The sequence below is a fragment of the Haliotis cracherodii genome, unplaced genomic scaffold (assembly GCF_022045235.1).
Source record: "Haliotis cracherodii isolate W230 unplaced genomic scaffold, xgHalCrac1.p SCAF_13, whole genome shotgun sequence".
Taxonomy (NCBI): domain Eukaryota; kingdom Metazoa; phylum Mollusca; class Gastropoda; order Lepetellida; family Haliotidae; genus Haliotis; species Haliotis cracherodii.
In genome coordinates this window covers 7113354-7133075 of record NW_027266268.1, presented here as the reverse complement: position 1 = coordinate 7133075, position 19722 = coordinate 7113354, and the positions used below count along the sequence as shown (strand labels likewise).

At 41.4% G+C, this 19722-nt stretch overlaps 1 protein-coding gene across 1 annotated transcript; it reads left to right on the top strand.

Annotated features, from left to right (window-relative positions):
• The first annotated feature begins 11286 nt into the window (after positions 1-11286).
• On the top strand, positions 11287-18675 carry LOC139459560 (uncharacterized). The gene is made up of 5 exons (XM_071241110.1): positions 11287-11367; positions 12710-12851; positions 14720-14788; positions 15470-15670; positions 16473-18675. The coding sequence occupies exons 2-5, from the start codon at positions 12731-12733 to the stop codon at positions 16721-16723; spliced, it is 642 nt and encodes a 213-aa protein (XP_071097211.1). The 5' UTR covers positions 11287-11367; positions 12710-12730; the 3' UTR covers positions 16724-18675.
• The last annotated feature ends 1047 nt before the right edge of the window (positions 18676-19722 follow it).

Genomic DNA, 19722 nt, shown 5'->3' with positions numbered 1-19722 from the left:
AATATCCAACTCCCAGCCGACCAGTCCCTGTTTTTGCCCGTTAATGCCGAGCGCCAGACAGGGTAACATAAAATACCATCTTTTAACGTCTTTTGGTATGACGCGGCCGCGGATCGAACCCCGGGCCTTCCGCTCTCCGGGCGGACGCTCTACCACTAGACCACGGAGGCGTTCCCCCTTGGTGAAGGACAAACATTGAAGTTAGTATAAAAAGTTGCGTTGGGCTTAGATCATAAGGCGTGTATCTACTATTACTAAGTATGTCGTCAATGATATACATGGATAGGATTAATCAGGTGATTCTGACTAATACGTGGAACCCCAAACAAATAACAACCCCAATTGTGTTAAAGTGTGTGAATGTTGTTTAAGGCCAAAAATCAGTGACTGAAAGCACCAGCAACGATCCTTGTCATCGTTTTGAATTGGCCCTGAGCAACCTATTCTGTTCGTAAGGGGTCACTTCATTGAGCGAGGTGGTCAGGCTCGGTGATAACTTGTTGTCGTACCCCGACGGTATGGATCCTTGCTCATATACACCAGTCACTGGGTTGTCTGGTCCAGAATCGATTCTTTTACACGCTGTCGTCATAAAGGATTTGGTTGGTTTGTGGTTTAAACGCCGCAATATTCCAGCTATATGACGGTGTAAATAATCGAGTCTGGACCAGACAATCCAGTGATTGACATCATGCGCATCGATCAACGCATTTGGGATACGATGACATGCATCAACCAAGTCAGCGAGCCTGACCACCCGATCCCGTTAGTCGCCACTTACGACAAGCATAGTCGCCTTTTACGGCAAGCATGGGTTGCTGAAGACCTATTCTACCCCGGATCTTTACTGGTACGTCATATAGGAAATTTGTTGAGTGCATAAAGATGGTGTAAAGTCTGAATACTGTATTAATGTTGTATTTTTCTGGTTAGTTGGCCATGCTACTGTCGTAAATAAGTTATTGATGCATTACTCTTTATGAAGGTCAGTTTTCCATCTTGAAACTCAACATTTCACCTTAATAGTTAACTTTGTTCTTTAACGCGGCACTCAGCAATATTTAGTATTTGGTGACGGTCTAATTACTTGAGTCTGGACAATACAATCAAGTGGTTGATATCATGAACATCGGTCCACCAAATCGGGATAAGATGACATGCAATCAAATCACCGAGCCTGACCACCGATTCATTTAGTCACCTTTGAAGACAACCATAAGTTGCTTGGGTCCCATATTCTAACCCGGAATCCCCACAGATTTGACACTTAACTACATCAGTCCAGTGAAGATTCCGGGCTTGAATAAGTCTTCAGCAACCCATGCTTGTCGTAAGAGGCGGGTAGTCAGGTTCGCTGACCTGGTTAATGCATTACATCATATCCCAATGGCGTAGATCGGTGTTCATTATCTCAATCACTGGATTGTCTGGTACAGACTCGATTATTTACTGACCGCAGTCACATATCTGGAATTTTTCCGAGTGCGACGTTGAAGAAAACCCAACCAGTATGACAATGGTTTAGTAGAAGGGGCTGCCCTGCATAGCTTATTGTATGTTGTAAGGTATCGAAGCATCTGCTAAGATACTAAGCTGTTATGATGAAAGCTATTGAGGCAGGCAAGAGAACAAAATGTGCGACAGGCCTACAGATCTTCGTTTATTATCTGACTTTTGACAAAGGTATGTCTGGCGCCTAAAAAACAAGGTCACAGTTATTGGCTGTTAGTTGTTTGACGCCGCACTGTAAGAAGCAATCCATGCCGTCGGGTTGCGTTGGCATGAAGTCAAACGAATCTGGCCACCCGATCAACAAAGTCGCCTCTTGCGACCAGCGTCGGTTGCTGGGGATATTTTCTAACTCAGAATGGCCAGGCACGGTCGGCGTGTATCGTTGCCGTGATAACAATCAATGGATTTTCTGGTCCAGACACGATTACAAGACGCAGTCGTAGAACTTGATTCTTGCTGAGTGCGTCATAAATACACACGCACACCCACCCACATACACACATCCTTCGGAGTAATTTTGACCACAAGCTTATATGTACTTTTAGTTGGCAAACTCGTGGGATTTAACATTGGAGCAAAGGATGTGGACGAAAACGGCCACTGGACCTGGTACGACAACACTCCTGTGTCGAGTCCCAAATGGGGACCTAACGAACCTAGTGGGGATGGATACTGCGCTCAGATATTGAGTGTACATTCGTATGGATGGAATGACGTCAATTGCACTGACTCATGGGGGTACATTTGTGAAATTCCAATGTAAAGAACTATGAAATATGATATAAACAAACAGAAATCTCTTTAACGCAAAGGGATGCCGATTCAAGGTTAAATTTAAATTCACCTACTCAGCCATAGTGACTAAGGAGGAAATATCGAATTCTCATTAATGGATTGACGATAGTAGACGGCAGTGCCTATAATTTTGATTGGTTGGTTTGTTGTTTAACGCCGCACTCAGCAATACTCCAGCTCTATGACGGCGGTCTGTAAATAATCGAGTCTGGACCAGACAATCCAATGATTGATATCATGGGCATCGATCAGCGCAATTCGGATCTATGACATGCATCAACCAAGTCAGCGAGCCTGACCACCAAATCCCGTTAGTCGCCTTTTACGACAAGCATAGTCACCTTTTACGGCAAGCATGGGGTGCTGAAGACCCATTCTACCCCGGAATCTTCACGGGTCGACAGTGCCTATAAAATAAATAAATAAATAAATAAGGGGAGAAGTTTGATTGTTTCAACCGATTTGTAAGGAAATGGCTGTGAAAGCTACACTGTCTCCATCGATCTAAATAAAGGAGTTCGAGGTAAACACGTTTTACTATTATTTTTTTATAATGAGTGCAAAATGTGAACAGATGAACTATAACGCAGAGAGTCGTACTGACTCTTTTGTTTGTAGTTGTAACCCTACCCTCGTATCAACCCAGTGAGTGAGTATGGTTTTACGCCGCTTTTAGCAATATTCCAGCAATATCACGGCGAGGTACACCAGAAATGGGCTTCACACATTGTACCCATGTCGGGAATCGAACCCGGGTCTTCGGCGTGACGAGCGAACGCTTTAACCACTAGGCTACCTGACCGCCCCGTATCAACCCAAGTCCAACATGTACTGAATTGCAAAACAACAAAAAATATTCATTAATATGAAAAAGCACCAGTTCATCAAAGTTCAGGAGAAACATTTTCATTGATCTAATCCAAGTCAGCCCAGTATCACACCATGAAGACCATGTCGTATGTGTGTCGTCAACTCATGTTGAAGAACATAAAACAAATCAATAACACGCCTCGAATTGATAGTTTTGTTTGGAGCAACCATATGATTTCTTGGGATCAGAAGTCCAGGGACATTGTACCTCTATGCTGATTGTTTTGGTTCGTGGGGCTGTAGAAAACAGGTACTACTACTGTATATGTCCGTGAGTGAGTTGGGTTTAACGCCGCTTTTAACATTATTCCAGTTATGTAGCAGGGCGTTGAGTCATCCCACAGATGACATCCTTACCTTGTCAGCTTGCTGACGGGGTTAACCTCTTTGGTCATGAGGACAAGGCGTCGGACCTCGGTTCAGAAGGTCCGTGGTTCGAATCCCATCACGGGACTCGGAAATTTTATGGCCGCTACAGTTATATCACGGCGTGTCAGTTTAATGTGGGAGGAAAGCCCGAAGTGATGCAAGTCTCAGACATTTACCACTTCGGTGAAACCAACGAGCACGGGTATACTATATGTCCGGGTTGGTTTTGTTTAAACTGATTTCATCACACGACCCCTTGGGGATTGCGGGTTAGTGAGTGAGTGAGTATGGTTTTACGCCGCTTTTAGCAATATTCCAGTAATATCACGGCGGGGGACACCAGAAATGGGCTTCACACATTGTACCTACGTCGGGAATTGAACACGGGTCTTCGGCGTGACTAGCGAACGTTTTAACCAATAGGCTACCCGACCGCCCCTTGCGGGTTAGATTAGGCCCCCAGAAAGCTATGCCGGTTGTAACAGGCGACCAACTGGATCAGGTGGTCAAGCTTGGTTGATTGCATGTCTTCGTACCCTGACAGATTGGACCATTGCCCACTTCGATCACTAGATTGTCTGGCCATGACTCGATTATTTAGGGACAGCAATGTTCCACCTATATGACGGCGGTTAATAAACAATCGAGTCTGGACCAGACAATCCAGTAATTGACATCATGAGCATCGATCCACGCAATTGGAATCCGATGACATGCATTAACCAAGTCTCGAACCTGAATGCCTCTAACGACAAGCACGGGTTGCTGAAAACCAGTTCTAACCGGTCTTTGCGGGTTAAAGTTGTATTGAACTTTATATGCAGTATATTATAACAGTTATGTAGTTTTATCAATAAACTAGAAAGCTCAATCCAGAAACTGTCCAATCCACAACGTTTCTTGAATTCCCCAATAATGTGTCTGTATCTACCTGAATAACAGCTATAACCAGTTCTGGGTTAATGACACGTCACATAAAATACATGCCGTTAGCACTGCAGTTCACGCCCCGAGCTACATAAGATATATGCACTTCCGGTTAAATAACCTTGATTATTTTCTAGTTGAAAAGATTGGTTGCTGCTTTGTCAACCACCTCGTACAAAAGTGAGTGAGTGAGTTGGGTTTAACGCCGCTTTTAACAATATTCCAGTTATATCACGTCGTGTCAGCTTAATGTGGCAGGAAAGACCGAAGTGATGCAGGTCGCAGACGTTTACATAATCGTGGCGAACCGGGATTCGAACCCACAATCATACTTAGTTTCTGGCGTGCCCAAGGGACGCAACTCTGCACAGCGAATCACGGTGCCTTAGACGACTGGGCCACCCGTACCCCCTCCTCGTACAAAAATCAGAGAGTTAATTCAGTATACAAAGAGGAAGAACTTCCTTACGAATAACCATTCAAGTGACCCTTCCATGAAGATCCTAAGCTTACCAATTAATAATCCTCCGCCATAATGATGATATGGACAAAATTGCATCCTATTACAGCGAACATGTTTTGAGTTATCACGAACGTAATACTTTCGTGAGTGTATGACTAAACTAAACCACAATTTATCATTTATATTTATTTCTAATTCCATCGAAATAAGTTGAAAATCTTAGTGTATCCCATGATAACCGCTGCTCCCAACGATCTACTCATTGTAACTCCACCCTACTGAGATGGATAGAGGTACTAGTCAGCTGGCAGCACAGTTCAGTGTCACTGACTCCTTAGAAAAACCCCAGATAGTCTTAGTGGCCAGGTTCTTTGATCTTCTACTCAGTAGAACATACCACAGGCGGGGTACACGTTGACAATTATATATGCGGCGGTTAATCTTCACAGCTCGCTCAATCAAACACAAATTGTTTCTAAAAACATGACATGGGTAGCAACACAATGTAATTTCTACATGCCACTCTGTTTTCTCTTATAACCTTTTCAAAGATTTTAAGGAGACACCACCGCCCCTTTAAATGATATGTTTAAATAACTCTCTATCGTCAATAGTGAGGTGAGGTGAGGTGAGGTGAAATGGGGTTTAACGTCGCGTCCAAGATTATTGCACGTATATAGCGACGTGCATGTTCATGTGTGTGTTTGTATGGCTGCTTGTATTAGTCCGGACTGATGCCGATTTATAGTGCTAGCCCACTGAGATACCATGCCGCAGTTTAACATGAATACTCCACTCAGACACGGTATACTGACTCCGAGCCGACCAGTCCTTGTTTTAGCCCCTTAATGCCGAGCGCCAGACAGGGTAACAACAAGTACCATCTTTTAACGTCTTTTGGTATGACGGGGTCGGGGATCGAACCCCGGACCTTCGGCTCTCCGGGCGGACGCTCTACCACTAGACCACGGAAGCAGTATTGATACTCCCAAAGATATAGATTACAAGCAACGAAGACAGAGAAAACTAGAGTTTTAATGATGTCTAGCAAGTCTTAAACAAAGCTAAAAGGAAATTCAAATGTTAAGTATCCAGAAGAAACAGGAGTAGGTGACCTGGGTGTATGAGAGATTAAAAAGCATATATACTCACCGACAAAAGAAACGCGTAGCCATACATGTTGGTTAATATATGAAGACTTACTCACATTCAAGTGATATAACATGATTCTTTTGATGCACAAACGAACATACTGTTATGTTGTGTGAACCGACGCTCATGGACGCATCACATGTGACGTCATAGATACATGACTCGAGATGCACCACTTGTCTCGCGCATGATTTGCGTGGAAACTTTGGAAATTACGTGCAGCATATCGTGATGAGAACAAAGACACTCTGTGGTAACACTTGACTGATTGTTAGTTTTGTCATTAAGTGGTGCACATTGGAAACATGTCTTCTTTACGTACCTACTTTTTTGTATGTGTCTATGGTTCGCGTTTTCTTTTGGTGGTCAGTATATGTACATTAAGATACAAATCAATGTCTGTTCGTTTTGAAAGGCAAAAAATACATTTTTAACGAATACATTATTAATAAATGCTTGAAACAAACTTCTGCAATAATAACAAAGGGCAATTATTTCTTAGATTTATCATACAGTCGCCATGTTCTGATAAGGTCATCCAGCTTGGTTGCTGGCAATCTCTAGCCGGATCTTCAAGGCATGCTCTTTAATGCTCTCCTGTTTGTTATAAATATAAACCTGCATGTGATAACTAGTCGACGGGTCGATAAAAGTCCTCGACAGGTATTATATACATTAATGTATCATTCATATGTGAGTAACTATATGGCTCAACTACTGCTGATATTTTGACTCATATTTTCTCAGGCCTGCCTAGTCCTCCAAAACATAAAAGACAAAACACTTTCCACAATCATAAGAGTTATATGTCTTCACGCAATACTGTGTTATCTTTTAAAGGGGTGATCCTTACCAAACTTTGATTATTAAATAAAAATAATGAAATAGAATAATCGGTTTTATATTGTATGTCAACTTGGGAATCCAAAAAAAATTAAGTTAAGGTATATTTTAAAAAAACCCAATAATTTGTTCCTGAAAATACATTTTGCTACATGTTTTACAACAAACTGTTCGGTTGACATGTTGGATGTCCTGAATGTGAAAATAATTCAGTGAGGATAAAAGCGACAAACCCCTTTCCGTCATGAGAGGAAAGAGTCCATTGTATGGTTCCGACTATATTATAAGCATGCTTTCATATCACTATCAAATAGGGATAACAGTGGGTGTTCGCGAAAAGGTGAACATAATTTATAGAATAACTAAACATGAATTAAACGACCAATCAAAATGCCTCACGGAATGCGATTTCGGCATAGATCTACACTGTGAAAATTTGTCAGATCCTTTTCACAAGGACTGGTCGGCTCGGAGTCAGTATGCTGTGTCTGAGTGGGTATTCATGTTAACATGCGGCACGGTATCTCAGTGGGCTACTTCTATAAATCGGCATCACTCCGGACCAGCACACACACACACACACACACGCACGCACGCACGCACGCAGCACGCACGCGCACGCACGCACGCACGCACAAACACACACACACACACGTGCATAAATGCAATAATCTTGGACGCGACGCTAAAGCCCATTCCACTTCCCCTCATTTCAGTACAAACCTAAACTCACACCTAAGCGCCTTCTTTGTCCCAAAATGTTGACGCGTTTATGTGTTTATTCTTGTCTACAATCTGTACGTGTTTCACAGCTTAATTTGTTTAGTGTCTAAACATGTTTAACAGTTATACGTGTTTAGACTTGTATTATCCATGGTATGTTACACTATATGATGATGTACATTCTGTTGAATATCCTTCTAGAAAATGGAATAAAGGGAAACCAAGACACCCTCCATCATAGCTGCTTCAATAATTTCATGGGCCATTTCTTATACATCCCTTTTGTAGACAGGTACAGGCTAAAACAAAAAGAAAAGTTTTCAACATGTGACGTAAAAGTTACAGTGTATTTAATTCACCATGAAGGTCTTACACAGAAAACTGTTGTGTTTACCACAAGGAGTGTTTACTGTTGTTATTGAAGGTACATTCTAAAGGTTGATGCCGCCCCCGTGGTCAAGTGGTAGGGCGTCCGCCCGGAGAGCGGAAGGTCCGGGGTTCGATCCCCGGTCGCGTCATACCAAAAGACGTTAAAAGATGGTACTTGTTGTTACCCTGTCTGGCGCTCGACATTAAGGGGCTAAAACAAGGACTGGTCGGCTCGGAGTCAGTATACTGTGTCTGAGTGGGGTATTCATATTAACTGCGGCATGGTATCTCAGTGAGCTAGCACTTTAAATCGGCATCAGTCCGGACTAGTACAAGCAGCCACACACACACACGTGCATGCACATCGCTATATAAGTGCAATAATCTTGGACGCGACGTTAAACCCAATTTCACCTCACATCTAAAGGTTGTTCTGCTAAACCCATCACTGCTGTACACATTTAATGGAGAAAAAAAGTCAAACCAATCTTTTTACTAATTCAAAAAGAAATACTTCGATATTATGAAATTACAAAATGTATTGCATATTCAAATTGTAATTATGCAAATTTCCATGCCTTCTGGTCTTCTCTACAGGTATTATTTAGAAACTCTGTATAACTATGATATATGATCTGTCCATGCTACAAACTTGCCAATAATGTCACAGTAAATCCATGCACACTCTATGTATAATATTGAAATGTAAAAAATGATGGAAAATGGAATAAACAAAATTTAAAAAAAGAAAATTAATTATTATTATCCATAATAACATACTTTGCAAATTCTTTCTTCTCTTGTCTTTCATATGGACCTGTTTCTTTGTTAATTTATGGGAACTACATCGAACGCTCTACGAAACCTTTTACCTGTAAAATACCTCATGTAAGGCTTTAAACAGAAAGACTTTTTAACAGTGAATTTAACAATGTTTTAGAGCCACCTGTTAGTGAGGCGTGCCGGTTGTCTTCATGTATACATTTTTGTCGTATCATAAACTCTATTACAAAAATATCAATATGCTGTATTCGCTGGTTTTAAAAAAATCATTAAAACCTTTTTTAGTTTTGAAGCCCATTCAAATTTTAATATGAAATATTTGTAACAGCATCATATTATAACACTTTTTGTAAAATCTATCTTATAAAATTTTTTTATACCAGTGTTATACAACGTTATAGGAATAAATGTAAACTGGATATTTTTGGCTTTCCCACGAACAACAGGATTTGAAGTGGACACCTGAACGCTGAGAGAAGACTTGCAAGGCTGCCTTATTAACAATCTCTAGATGTGAATTACAATCAATAGCCAGGCCCCATATCTCGGCACCATAAGATAAAATGCTATGAAAAACCCTTGAAGAAAACACCACATGGCAAATGTTTAAGTTTGATAAACTTCTTAAAATACCAAATAATGCCCTTTTGGATTGCAAAATAGCACTATCAAAGTGCCTTTTCCAAGGCAAATTCCTTGAGAAGGTTATGCCAAAATATTTATGAGAGATAAAACAGTCCATATGAATTGTTCCAAAATACCACTTCTCCCATTTAGAAAGGGTTTTTTGAAACCACAATCTTACTTTAATCTCGAGTAACACTAAGATTGTATTATATGTATCAATAACAAAAGAAAAAGATGAGTTTAATGAGATAGAAATTGGATACCAGGACAACAGGAATTTTCCGATACCTATCGTAGAGATCTAATCACAGATCCATCAAAAGGTATTTTCAGCTCTATCAGTGACCATATCATATGCTATCTTAGCTGGTAAATTCTTTGTAAGATGAACGGTACAGTCGATTTACCAAAGGGATAAATGCAACACACATGTCTAACGTCTTTGTTTGATGTAGATCATTATTATTATAAGGCTGTTTGTGTTTGTTCGGGATTGTTTTCATGAACACGTACTTATGATATAGATGGAATCATACAATGGACTCTTCAATTAGAGATTTGTTGAAATGATGGAAACGGTTTTATGATTCATTATGAATGCATCGATATAGTTGCTTTACTAATGCTGACATATATTGTGTTGTTTTACTCCTCAAGGACTGGCCACTATACACGAAGAATAACAAGACGTTTTGTAAATGTGCTGCTTGCTATTGGTCTTGAAAACTACATCACCCGAAGCCCATTGGTGCACCTGTGAATTAAACTTTTATTTGTCTCACTTCCTGAGATTAAACAATGTAACTGACATAGAAAATAGGTGATTAGGATAACGTCACAAAAACCCTTTCTTTGAATTCTTAAAAAAATAAATAGAAATCATTAATACGAAAAAGTCAAATATTTTATTAAACTTCCTGGTATCATCACCACCTGACAGTGATGCATAAACACTGCTTATAATATAGTCGGAATCGTACGATGGACTCGACTCTTAGCAGAGATTTGATGTTGTAATATCATATTTATATTGCAATTTGAGAATTGTTATGATTATGGAAATGGGTTTGTCGATGTGTGTGAGGTGAGGTGAAATCGGGTTTAACGTGGCGTCCAAGATTATTGCACTTATATAGCGACGTGCATGTGCATGTGTGTGTTTGTGTGGCTGCTTGTACTAGTCCGGACTGATGCCGATTTAAAGTGCTAGCTCACTGAGATACCATGCCGCAGTTTAACATGAATACCCCACTCAGACACAGAATATTGACTCCGAGCCGAACAGTCATTGTTTAAGCCCCTTAATGCCGAACACCAGACAGGGTTACAACAAGTACCATATTTAAACGTCTTTTGGCATGACCCCGGATCTTCGGCTCTCCGGGCGGACGCTCTACCACTTGACCACGGAGGTGGTCCGGTGTGTGTGTATGCGTGCGTGCGTGCGTGCGTGCGTGCGTGCGTGTGTACGTGCGTGTGTGTGTGTGCAACCCGCGATTACGGGTACTGAGAGTATATTGTGGTAATACCACGGAAAAAAGGAGGGGTGTCATAACAGAATTTTTAAAAATATGTTTTAAAAATATGTTACCTTTCCAATCCCCACCCCCGTCTTCCATACATAATGTCATGTTTCAAATACAGTTTTATTTATAAATACAGCGAAAAAATGGCAATTCTTGGAATATGTACGTATCAACATTTAGTGCAAATAACACCTTGTTTACTAACAGTGCGTAGAGGCAGTCACGTACAGGTGACCAATGAAAACAGCGAAACGATTACGAGGACGCATGTGATTGGCTGTATTATTGCCAGTCTGTACAAGCCTCTTCCTGAACGTCAGCGTGGGTCAAGGGCTTACTGTTTATAACAGCTCGTCTTCAAGTGGTTGTCTCATACTAAAACATCTTTGCTGAATCGTCTTCTACACAGTAAGTGTAATTTTGGTGTAGTTTTGGTTTGGTACACAGCGTTTTAGTGTAATACATGATGACATTAACTTTGAAGACGTTTAAAAGTCGTTTTCATAAGATCAGTTTTATGGATGTCAACTAGTGTGGTTGTGCATGTAAATATGTGTTTAAATAGAATGTATTTTATTGTTATTGTACTTCATTCCATATGATTTAAACTTAATGTGTCTCATTGTGTCTCATTGGTTAAATATGGCTGAATATCATCTATTAAACCCTGTGCTCTTTTAGAGTAGTAGGAGAAATCGTGTTATAGGCGTTAGTTGGTTTTATTCACCACTATCTCAGCTAATTTTTATGATTTTACACTTCTCATAGAGGGTTCGCCCAGGTTCGATTTTCACATGGGCACAGGGGCGGTCGGAAAGCCTAGTAGTTAAAGCGTTCGCTCGTCACGCCGAAGACCCGGGTTCGATTCCCGACATGGGTACAATGCGTGAAACCCATTTCTGGTGTCCCCCGCCGTGATATTGCTGGAATATTGCTAAAAGCGGCGTAAAACCATACTCACTCACTCACATGGGTACAATGTCGGATACCCATTCTGGTCTCTCGACGTGATATTGCTGGAATATTGCAGAAAGCAGCATAAAACCATACTCACTCACTCACTCAAACTCACACACTCACTCACTCAAGGAATGTTCCACTATGTGTGGTCTATTGTAAGTCTGGATCTAGATGTGAATGGTTTTCAGCTGGGAAATTGGAACATTGCCGCTATTCAAAATTGGGTAATCATCAACTTTTACTCTGATAAACCTAAAACATATTGAGCTTTAGACAAAGAATTTGGTTTAGAAGAGATTGGCTGAGATTTCCTAGCACTGTCGGGACGTAACGTTCTTGACAACTTTACAATATTCCTCAAAATTTTGAATGCTGACTATTAATGAATATGGCATAATATAACATAAATTACAAGTATGCAATTTTATTATATTACCCCTTTCTGTTGTAAATATGTGTCGTGTTGTTTTGTTATGCAATTAACTTGTCCCTCAGTAATGTATTATTATTATTATTATTATTATTATTGACTACCTAGTGGGGCATCTCTGCTAAGATACTATCGTGTCAATAAAGAGGCTGTTGTGTATGTAATTGTGATATGCCAGTTTAGGTATCATGACTCGTCGATCCTGTTTCGGATAAATCACGTTCCACTTTTCACTCCGTTCAAACAAATATCCATGTTTAGTTTGAGCATGACTATATTTGAATGAATACAAAGTGACATTGATATCGAGTACTTTGAAAAAGAAAATAGACTGAAACAGTATATTTGTGTTGTGACCAGGATATCCCATTGTCCGTCGCCATGTCGAGCCTGAAGCGTCTAGAGAGTGTCCGGAAGTTGCAGGAGATGCGCAGAGAGTCCACTGGAGCACTCAGTTTCTCGCAAAAACTGTTAACCTGTCTGGTCGGAAGTTGCACGTGTGGTATGTAACAATGCTTCTGTTGTGACCTACCCTATAGGGATTCTGGGCTGGGGTAAATCTACATCACACCATGGGAGGTGAGTGAGTGAGTTTGGTTTAACGCCGCTTTTAACAGTATTCCAGTTATATCACGGCGTGTCAGTGTAATGTGGGAGGAAAGCCCGAAGCGATGCAGGTATCAGACGTTTACCACTTCGGTGAAACCCACGAGCACGGGTATGATGCTGACAAACCTTGAAACATAATCGGGGCGAACCGGGATTCGAACCCACAATCATAGGTTTCTGGCGTGCTCAATGGACGCAACTCTGCACAGCGAATCGCGGCGCCTTAGACGACTTGGCCACCCGTGCCCCCTCCATGAGGTGAAGAAGACGACTGATATTTGGTCAAATGTGTGCTACCTGGCTGTTTGTATTCTCGATGCTGTAAAACACTGGACTATGATCAGGTTATGTGCATTCCGCTGTCATTTAGCTGTGAAATGGCTGACTGTGGCTAAAACATCATTCGGTCACCCAATCTCTCTGACGACGTGATAATCAGAAGCAGTGTGTATACCGGAAGTTGAAACTTGGGAATGGCCGCCTTGAATGTCATCACAGGAAGTAATCACTCTTAAGTAAGTACTCCGCGTGACGCAGTATCAAGTCAAGTCTTATGTCGCAATCTAAATGCATTTCAGTCAGGGGCCGACTATTTGGCACTTTCAAAACAACAACATTTGTTCCTCTTTTGACTTGCACTATGTGTTCTTGTTGTTTTTTTTCAGGTGAATAGCTGACTTTCCTTTGCATGTGTTTGTGACGGGTTCCGATAAGGCAGGACACGCTCACCTTAAATTTTCACGAACACGTGGTATCATTATTATTGATATTGATTCGTAAATTCATGCTTACCTTATAGTCAGAACCATCGGAAAGTTGATTCTACTTTTAGCATAGATTTCTTTAGATCATGGACATAGCTTTGTCGTTTTTATTTACAGAACATTAATAATGCATCAAGTTTTATTAAATTTGTAAGCTGGGCATGATGGCTGCACGGTCGAAAATGTTGGGAAGAAAAGAAATTTGTGTTTTGAAGCATTCAATCAAAACCATCAATAACCAAAGCACCAATACAAACTTGAACAACCAACAAATGTATGCGGTGATTACTAACAGATGTGTTTTCAACCTGAAGATATACCCGTTCCTCTTTTGGGCTGGATTTCAAATCTCCATAAAGATCGGTGCAAAGCGAGATATATGGTTTTCGTCGCTTGTATTTAAGTGTACGATCAAAATGATATATTCTGCAGATGATTTACATATTTGGGCAATCGGTTGACATAGTATGTTAATTACTCGACAGTACCTAGTCATGATGTTTATGCGTTTCTCACACAAATAAAAAGGACAAAACCATTTCGTAATCATAAGGAATCCCTGCTGAAAGAAGAGTCTATTGTACGCTTCCTATTATAAGCAAGCATGTGTTTATGAATCACTATCTAATAGTGATGACACAAGGTGTTCACGTCAAGGTGAGCGGATCCTGCCCCACTGACATCACAAACACATGCAAAGAAAAGTCAATTGTTCACCTGAAAAAAAACACGGGAACATAAGGTACCATATAGACTTAAAAACGTTCTGAAACCTCGACTGGGCCTTGAAAGTGACCCTGATCAAACAACGTTTTAGCAAGAGTCGCTCTATGAAATCTTCGTACAAAGCACATGCTCGATTGTACCTCAAAAGTTGTGAAATGTAGACACCAAAAGTTGGGTCAGGAGGAATACTGCTCGAGATGAGGGGAAACAGTCTATTGACTATTGACTGTGGTCACTGAAAAAAATTTCATTTCTTTTTTTTAAATTACAGCCATATTTTGCCTGATTCTGCTGATGGTCGTTGCTGGAGCTGCCCTCAACATAGCCAAGATTTCTATGGGTAAGTCTCTACATAGCTACATTTACGATTACGATCTTGTAGAAACGGACGCTTCCGTGGCCTAGTGGTAGACCAGAAGGTCGGGGTTCGATGCCTGGTCGCGTCATACCAAAAGAAGGGGCACGGGTGGCCCAGACGTCTAAGGCGCCGCGATTCACTGTGCAGAGTTGCGTCCCTTGGGCACACCAGAAACCTATGATTGTAGGTTCGAATCTCGGTTCGCCCCGATTATGTTTCTAGGTTTGTCAGCATCATACCCGTGCTCGTGGGTTTCACCGAAGTGGTAAACGTCTGAGACTTGCATCGCTTCAGGCTTTCCTCCCACATTAAGCTGACACGCCGTGATATAACTGGAATAATGTTAAAAGCGGCGTTACATCCATCAACTCACTCATACCAAAAGACGTTAAAAGATAGTACTTGTTGTATCTCAGTGGGCTAGTACTGTAAAGCTGGCTTCAGTCCGGACCAGTACAAGCAGTCACATACGCACGCACGCACGCACGCACACACGCGACGTTAAATCCCAATTGAAAAAAAGCCAAGATCTATCTTCTAATTCTTCACAGCACTAACACACGTTAATTAATTGGAGGGAGTTATGTAAAAGAGGAAAGAAGTGTTGACATTATAGTTTAATATTTTTTACGTTTTCGCTGTTTATGTTTTCCCCCTCTGCAGGTGCGGTTTACTTCCACGACTGTCCAGCCCAGTCCTTGGTTCCCATCTTCCTGATTGTTGGGGGAGTCACCACTCTGGTATTTAACTGTTCGTGCCGGCCCTCGAAGGATGAGTCGGGCGAGATGAAACTGGCTTGTGCTGGTTGTGGCGCCGTGGTGGGTCTGATCGTCGGGGTGTTCACCCTGTGCTGGTTAATCGTGGGTAGGTATTTGTTGGTGTATTCTGTGTGTGATATCTGATCATATGCTATAATCACAGTACACTTGTACAGTTGAGACCGCAAAATATTTATAACTTGTAGCATTATCACGAGGGGTACATGTGGTTTTGTGTGTCCCGCGTTAGGTTTTATACGTCGAGCCGGAGGGACGTTAAAAAACACATGTACCCCGATTAATACTGCTACAACAAATTTATCTAACCGACATGTTTTAATAAGACATTGTAAAAGAAATAAAACAAATTCAAAATTGATAGAAAACAGCTGATTGAGCTGAGGTTAACATGTGCCATGTCACGTGATTTCATTGTCTCGGTTTTTGTTTGGAAGCGGGGTTTAAGGGATTTATTCTGCCTCTCAGAAATCCACGTGCAATTTGCAAAGGGTAAACTATTTATACGAGATATGCACATTTACATGTCTACAAGTTATCTTAAGGAAAGTGTACGAGATTTCTAATGTTCTACTTACGTTTAACTGATTCAATCTCCAAAGTGGTAAACGTCTAGACCTGCATTACTCCGGGCTTTCCTCCCACATGAAGCTGACATGCCATGATATAACTGGAATACTGTTCAAAGCGGCGTTTAACGCAACTAACTCACTTACTAATGCAATGGTATTTTGCAGCACTGATGTCGAGACAGTAATGTTATCAATGCCAGTGACACACGAAGTATGAAACACAAAACCTTCCCTTGCTAATTTATCGTGTTGATATGTGCTGAATAACAAGATTCTATCCACACGTTGCACCATGTAATGTTTTAATTTCTTATGCAGGAACCGTGTTTGTCCTTCGCACTTCAAATGAGATACAATCCTGCCAATCGACACTTCAAACGACGACGCCAACAGCTTTCAACGTCACATCCACGTCAACGCCAGCAAATCCTTGTCCCATCTGTGATCAAACCCTACTGTCTTTTGCTTACGGTATAATAATCACAGAATGGTGCATTGTAGGAGTGACCCTGCTTGTGTTATTCTGTTACTGCGGCGCATTGTGTTTGGGAAGTGCCGCCCTGGAATGATTGAAGCTCAAACCGACTCGGAACATTTTCAACATGCATCAACTCAATGTATGAACCTACAGTTATCACTTGTATGAAATGATATTAGGAAAATGTCAATATCGCATGTGCATCATCAGTATTATTGATTGTTGCTGCACAGATTTGCTCCAATTCCTTGGGGGTTGGGGGGTTTGGTGGTTGGTGGGGTTGGGGATGGGGGGTTCAACTATGCTTGTCATATGAGGCGACTAACGGGATCGGGTGGTCATGCAGGTTCGCTGACTTGATTTGAAGAATGTCATCGATCCCAATTGCGTGGGATATATGTCAATCACTGGATTGTCTGGTCCAGGCTCGATTATTTACAGACCGCCGTCATATAGCTGGAATATTGCTGAGTGCGGCGTGAAACAACAAGCCAACCAACCAACCAAGCTTTCTCTCCCACTTAATGCTTGTTGGCGATTGTACGTGTGCTTCCTCTCCCAAATAATGCGTGTTAATGATTATACGTGTGTTTCTGCAGCTAATGCTGAATTGCACTAACCCCGATGAGGCCCATGTGTCTGGAAAACTAATTCCCTTGTTGGTTTCCGCGCACAACAGGCGTCAGTAATGAAACTGTGATGTATATCTATACCATACCTTTTGCTTAGCACAAATTTGTACCAAATCTGGTTATAGGTGCGCACGCGTAGCGTTCCTAGATGAGACATGTATTCACAAAGTGCAAGTTTAGTTCAGGTATTACGCTGTATGTTTTCATTTCATTGAGAATCAACGAATGTTATGCTTCGTGTCGTGCAATCGACTCCAAGAAATGGGACATCCCATGTTGTCTGGTTTAAGCCATCTTCCCGAGGCAAGAGAGTTAACGGACTTTAAAAGTCCAGTTTCCACCCTTGCCGAACTAGGCTGGAATTCCTGGGCTCGAAGTGGCTATTACGAGTAATGTCCTTTCTATGCCTCTCCTATTAACCAATCAGATTCAGCCTCTCGTATCACATGCATTTGCTTCAAACAAAACGGTGGCGCCCAGTCAAGACGATCTGATCGATAATCAAGATCTATATTGTGATCAAACGAGTCTTACATCGCGAAGTGCATCAAATCACGTGAGCATCTTGATTAAAAACATGAAAAGATATAGAAAATATCTGTTGACAACGAGTTAGAGGTGCACATGCTTTGCAAATCCTGCAGTCGACCGAAATCTGCATGACACTTTACGAACCGGATTTCGATTTCGGTGCGCGATTTTGATTGGACTATGCATAGACTCGTTAGTCCAGCCAAAATGTAACTCCATAATACCAGCCTAGTTCGGCAAGGGTGGAAACTGGACTTTTATAGTCAGTTAACTCACTTGCCTCGGGATGATGAGTTTAAGCAGACAGGATTTCAGTCACACGTGTGGTTTGACGTAATCTAACCGGTTGTGGTCACCTCGGCCAGCACTGGGCAGTATTACAAGCTCACAATATCATGTGACAAAACACTACCTTCCCGCAATCCTGATCCTGGTTTAAATGTAGATGAAAGGTTCAGCATCAGCTGGATGGGTGGGTGTCTTCCATGTTCGGTGTGGACGAATTCTCTGTAAACTATTTTATCTAGTCCTTGCTTAATGTGATATTCATACCGGCGTCCATCCGTTTTGTTTGTTTGTTTGTTGTTTAACGCCGTACTCAACAATATTCCAGCTTTATGACGGCGATCTGTAATTAATGGAGCCAGGAACAGACAATCTAGTGATTGATTCTGACAATTGTCGTCTTCAGTTCCGTTTTTTTGTGTTTGGTTATTAATTGTTTGCAACCAGTAGGGCAGGTTACGTCCACATTTTCGCGAACGCTATGTTATAGTGATTCATAAATACATGCTTGTGGAACAGTAATAATGAATTAATTTTGCTTCCATGGAATTGTCTTTTTACTTTTATTTACAATAAAGTGACCCATACCAAACTATTATTCGTGTTGTCTTCATTAATATTGATGAGGGAGGTAGGGGTCAGAACAGTTAAATCATGTCAGTGTAAACAGGAGAACACCTCAGTAAGGGTCTGTCAGTGTAAACAGGAGAACACCTCAGTAAGGGTCTGTCAGTGTAAACAGGAGAACACCTCAGTAAGGGTCTGTCAGTGTAAACAGGAGAACACCTCAGTAAGGGTCTGTAAGTGTAAACAGGAGAACACCTCAGTAAGGGCCTGTCAGTGTAAACAGGAGAACGCTTCAGTAAGGGCCTGTCAGTGTAAACAGGAGAACACTTCAGTAAGGGCCTGTCAGTGTAAACAGGAGAACACTTCAGTAAGGACCTGTCAGTGTAAACAGGAGAACACTTCAGTAAGGGCCTGTCAGTGTAAACAGGAGAACACTTCAGTAAGGGTCTGTCAGTGTAAACAGGAGAACACTTCAGTAAGGGCCTGTCAGTGAAAACAGGAGAACACTTCAGTAAGGGTCTGTCAGTGTAAACAGGAGAACACCTCAGTAAGGGCCTGTCAGTGTAAACAGGAGAACACTTCAGTAAGGGCCTGTCAGTGTAAACAGGAGAACACTTCAGTAAGGGCCTGTCAGTGTAAACAGGAGAATACTTCAGTAAGGGCCTGTAAGTGTGAACAGGAGAAAACCTCAGTAAGGGCCTGTCAGTGTAAATCGGAGAACACTTCAGTAAGGGCCTGTCAGTGTAAATCGGAGAACACTTCAGTAAGGGCCTGTCAGTGTAAACAGGAGAAAACCTCAGTAAGGGTCTGTCAGTGTAAACAGGAGAACGCTTCAGTAAGGGCCTGTCAGTGTAAACAGGAGAACACTTCAGTAAGGGCCTGTCAGTGTAAACAGAATAACAAGTCGTAAGGGCCTTCAGTAAGGGCCTGTTTTAAGATATTAGTATGAAATGCTGGGATTTACAAAGAAGTACTGCTCATTTTATTTATTTATTCATTTATTTATTTATTTATTTTTAGCAAATGAGAAGGCAATATGACTCATCTCCGATACATCTTTCTTTAAAATTACACA

What these genes read in the sequence shown, in the direction of transcription:
- LOC139459560 (XM_071241110.1), top strand. Translation starts at nt 12,731, where the DNA reads ATGTCGAGCCTGAAGCGTCTAGAGAGTGTCCGGAAGTTGCAGGAGATG. An exon ending in CATAGCCAAGATTTCTATGG is followed by an intron (nt 14,789 to 15,469) that starts GTAAGTCTCTAC and finishes CCCCCTCTGCAG; the next exon opens with GTGCGGTTTACTTCCACGAC. An exon ending in CCTGTGCTGGTTAATCGTGG is followed by an intron (nt 15,671 to 16,472) that starts GTAGGTATTTGT and finishes TTTCTTATGCAG; the next exon opens with GAACCGTGTTTGTCCTTCGC.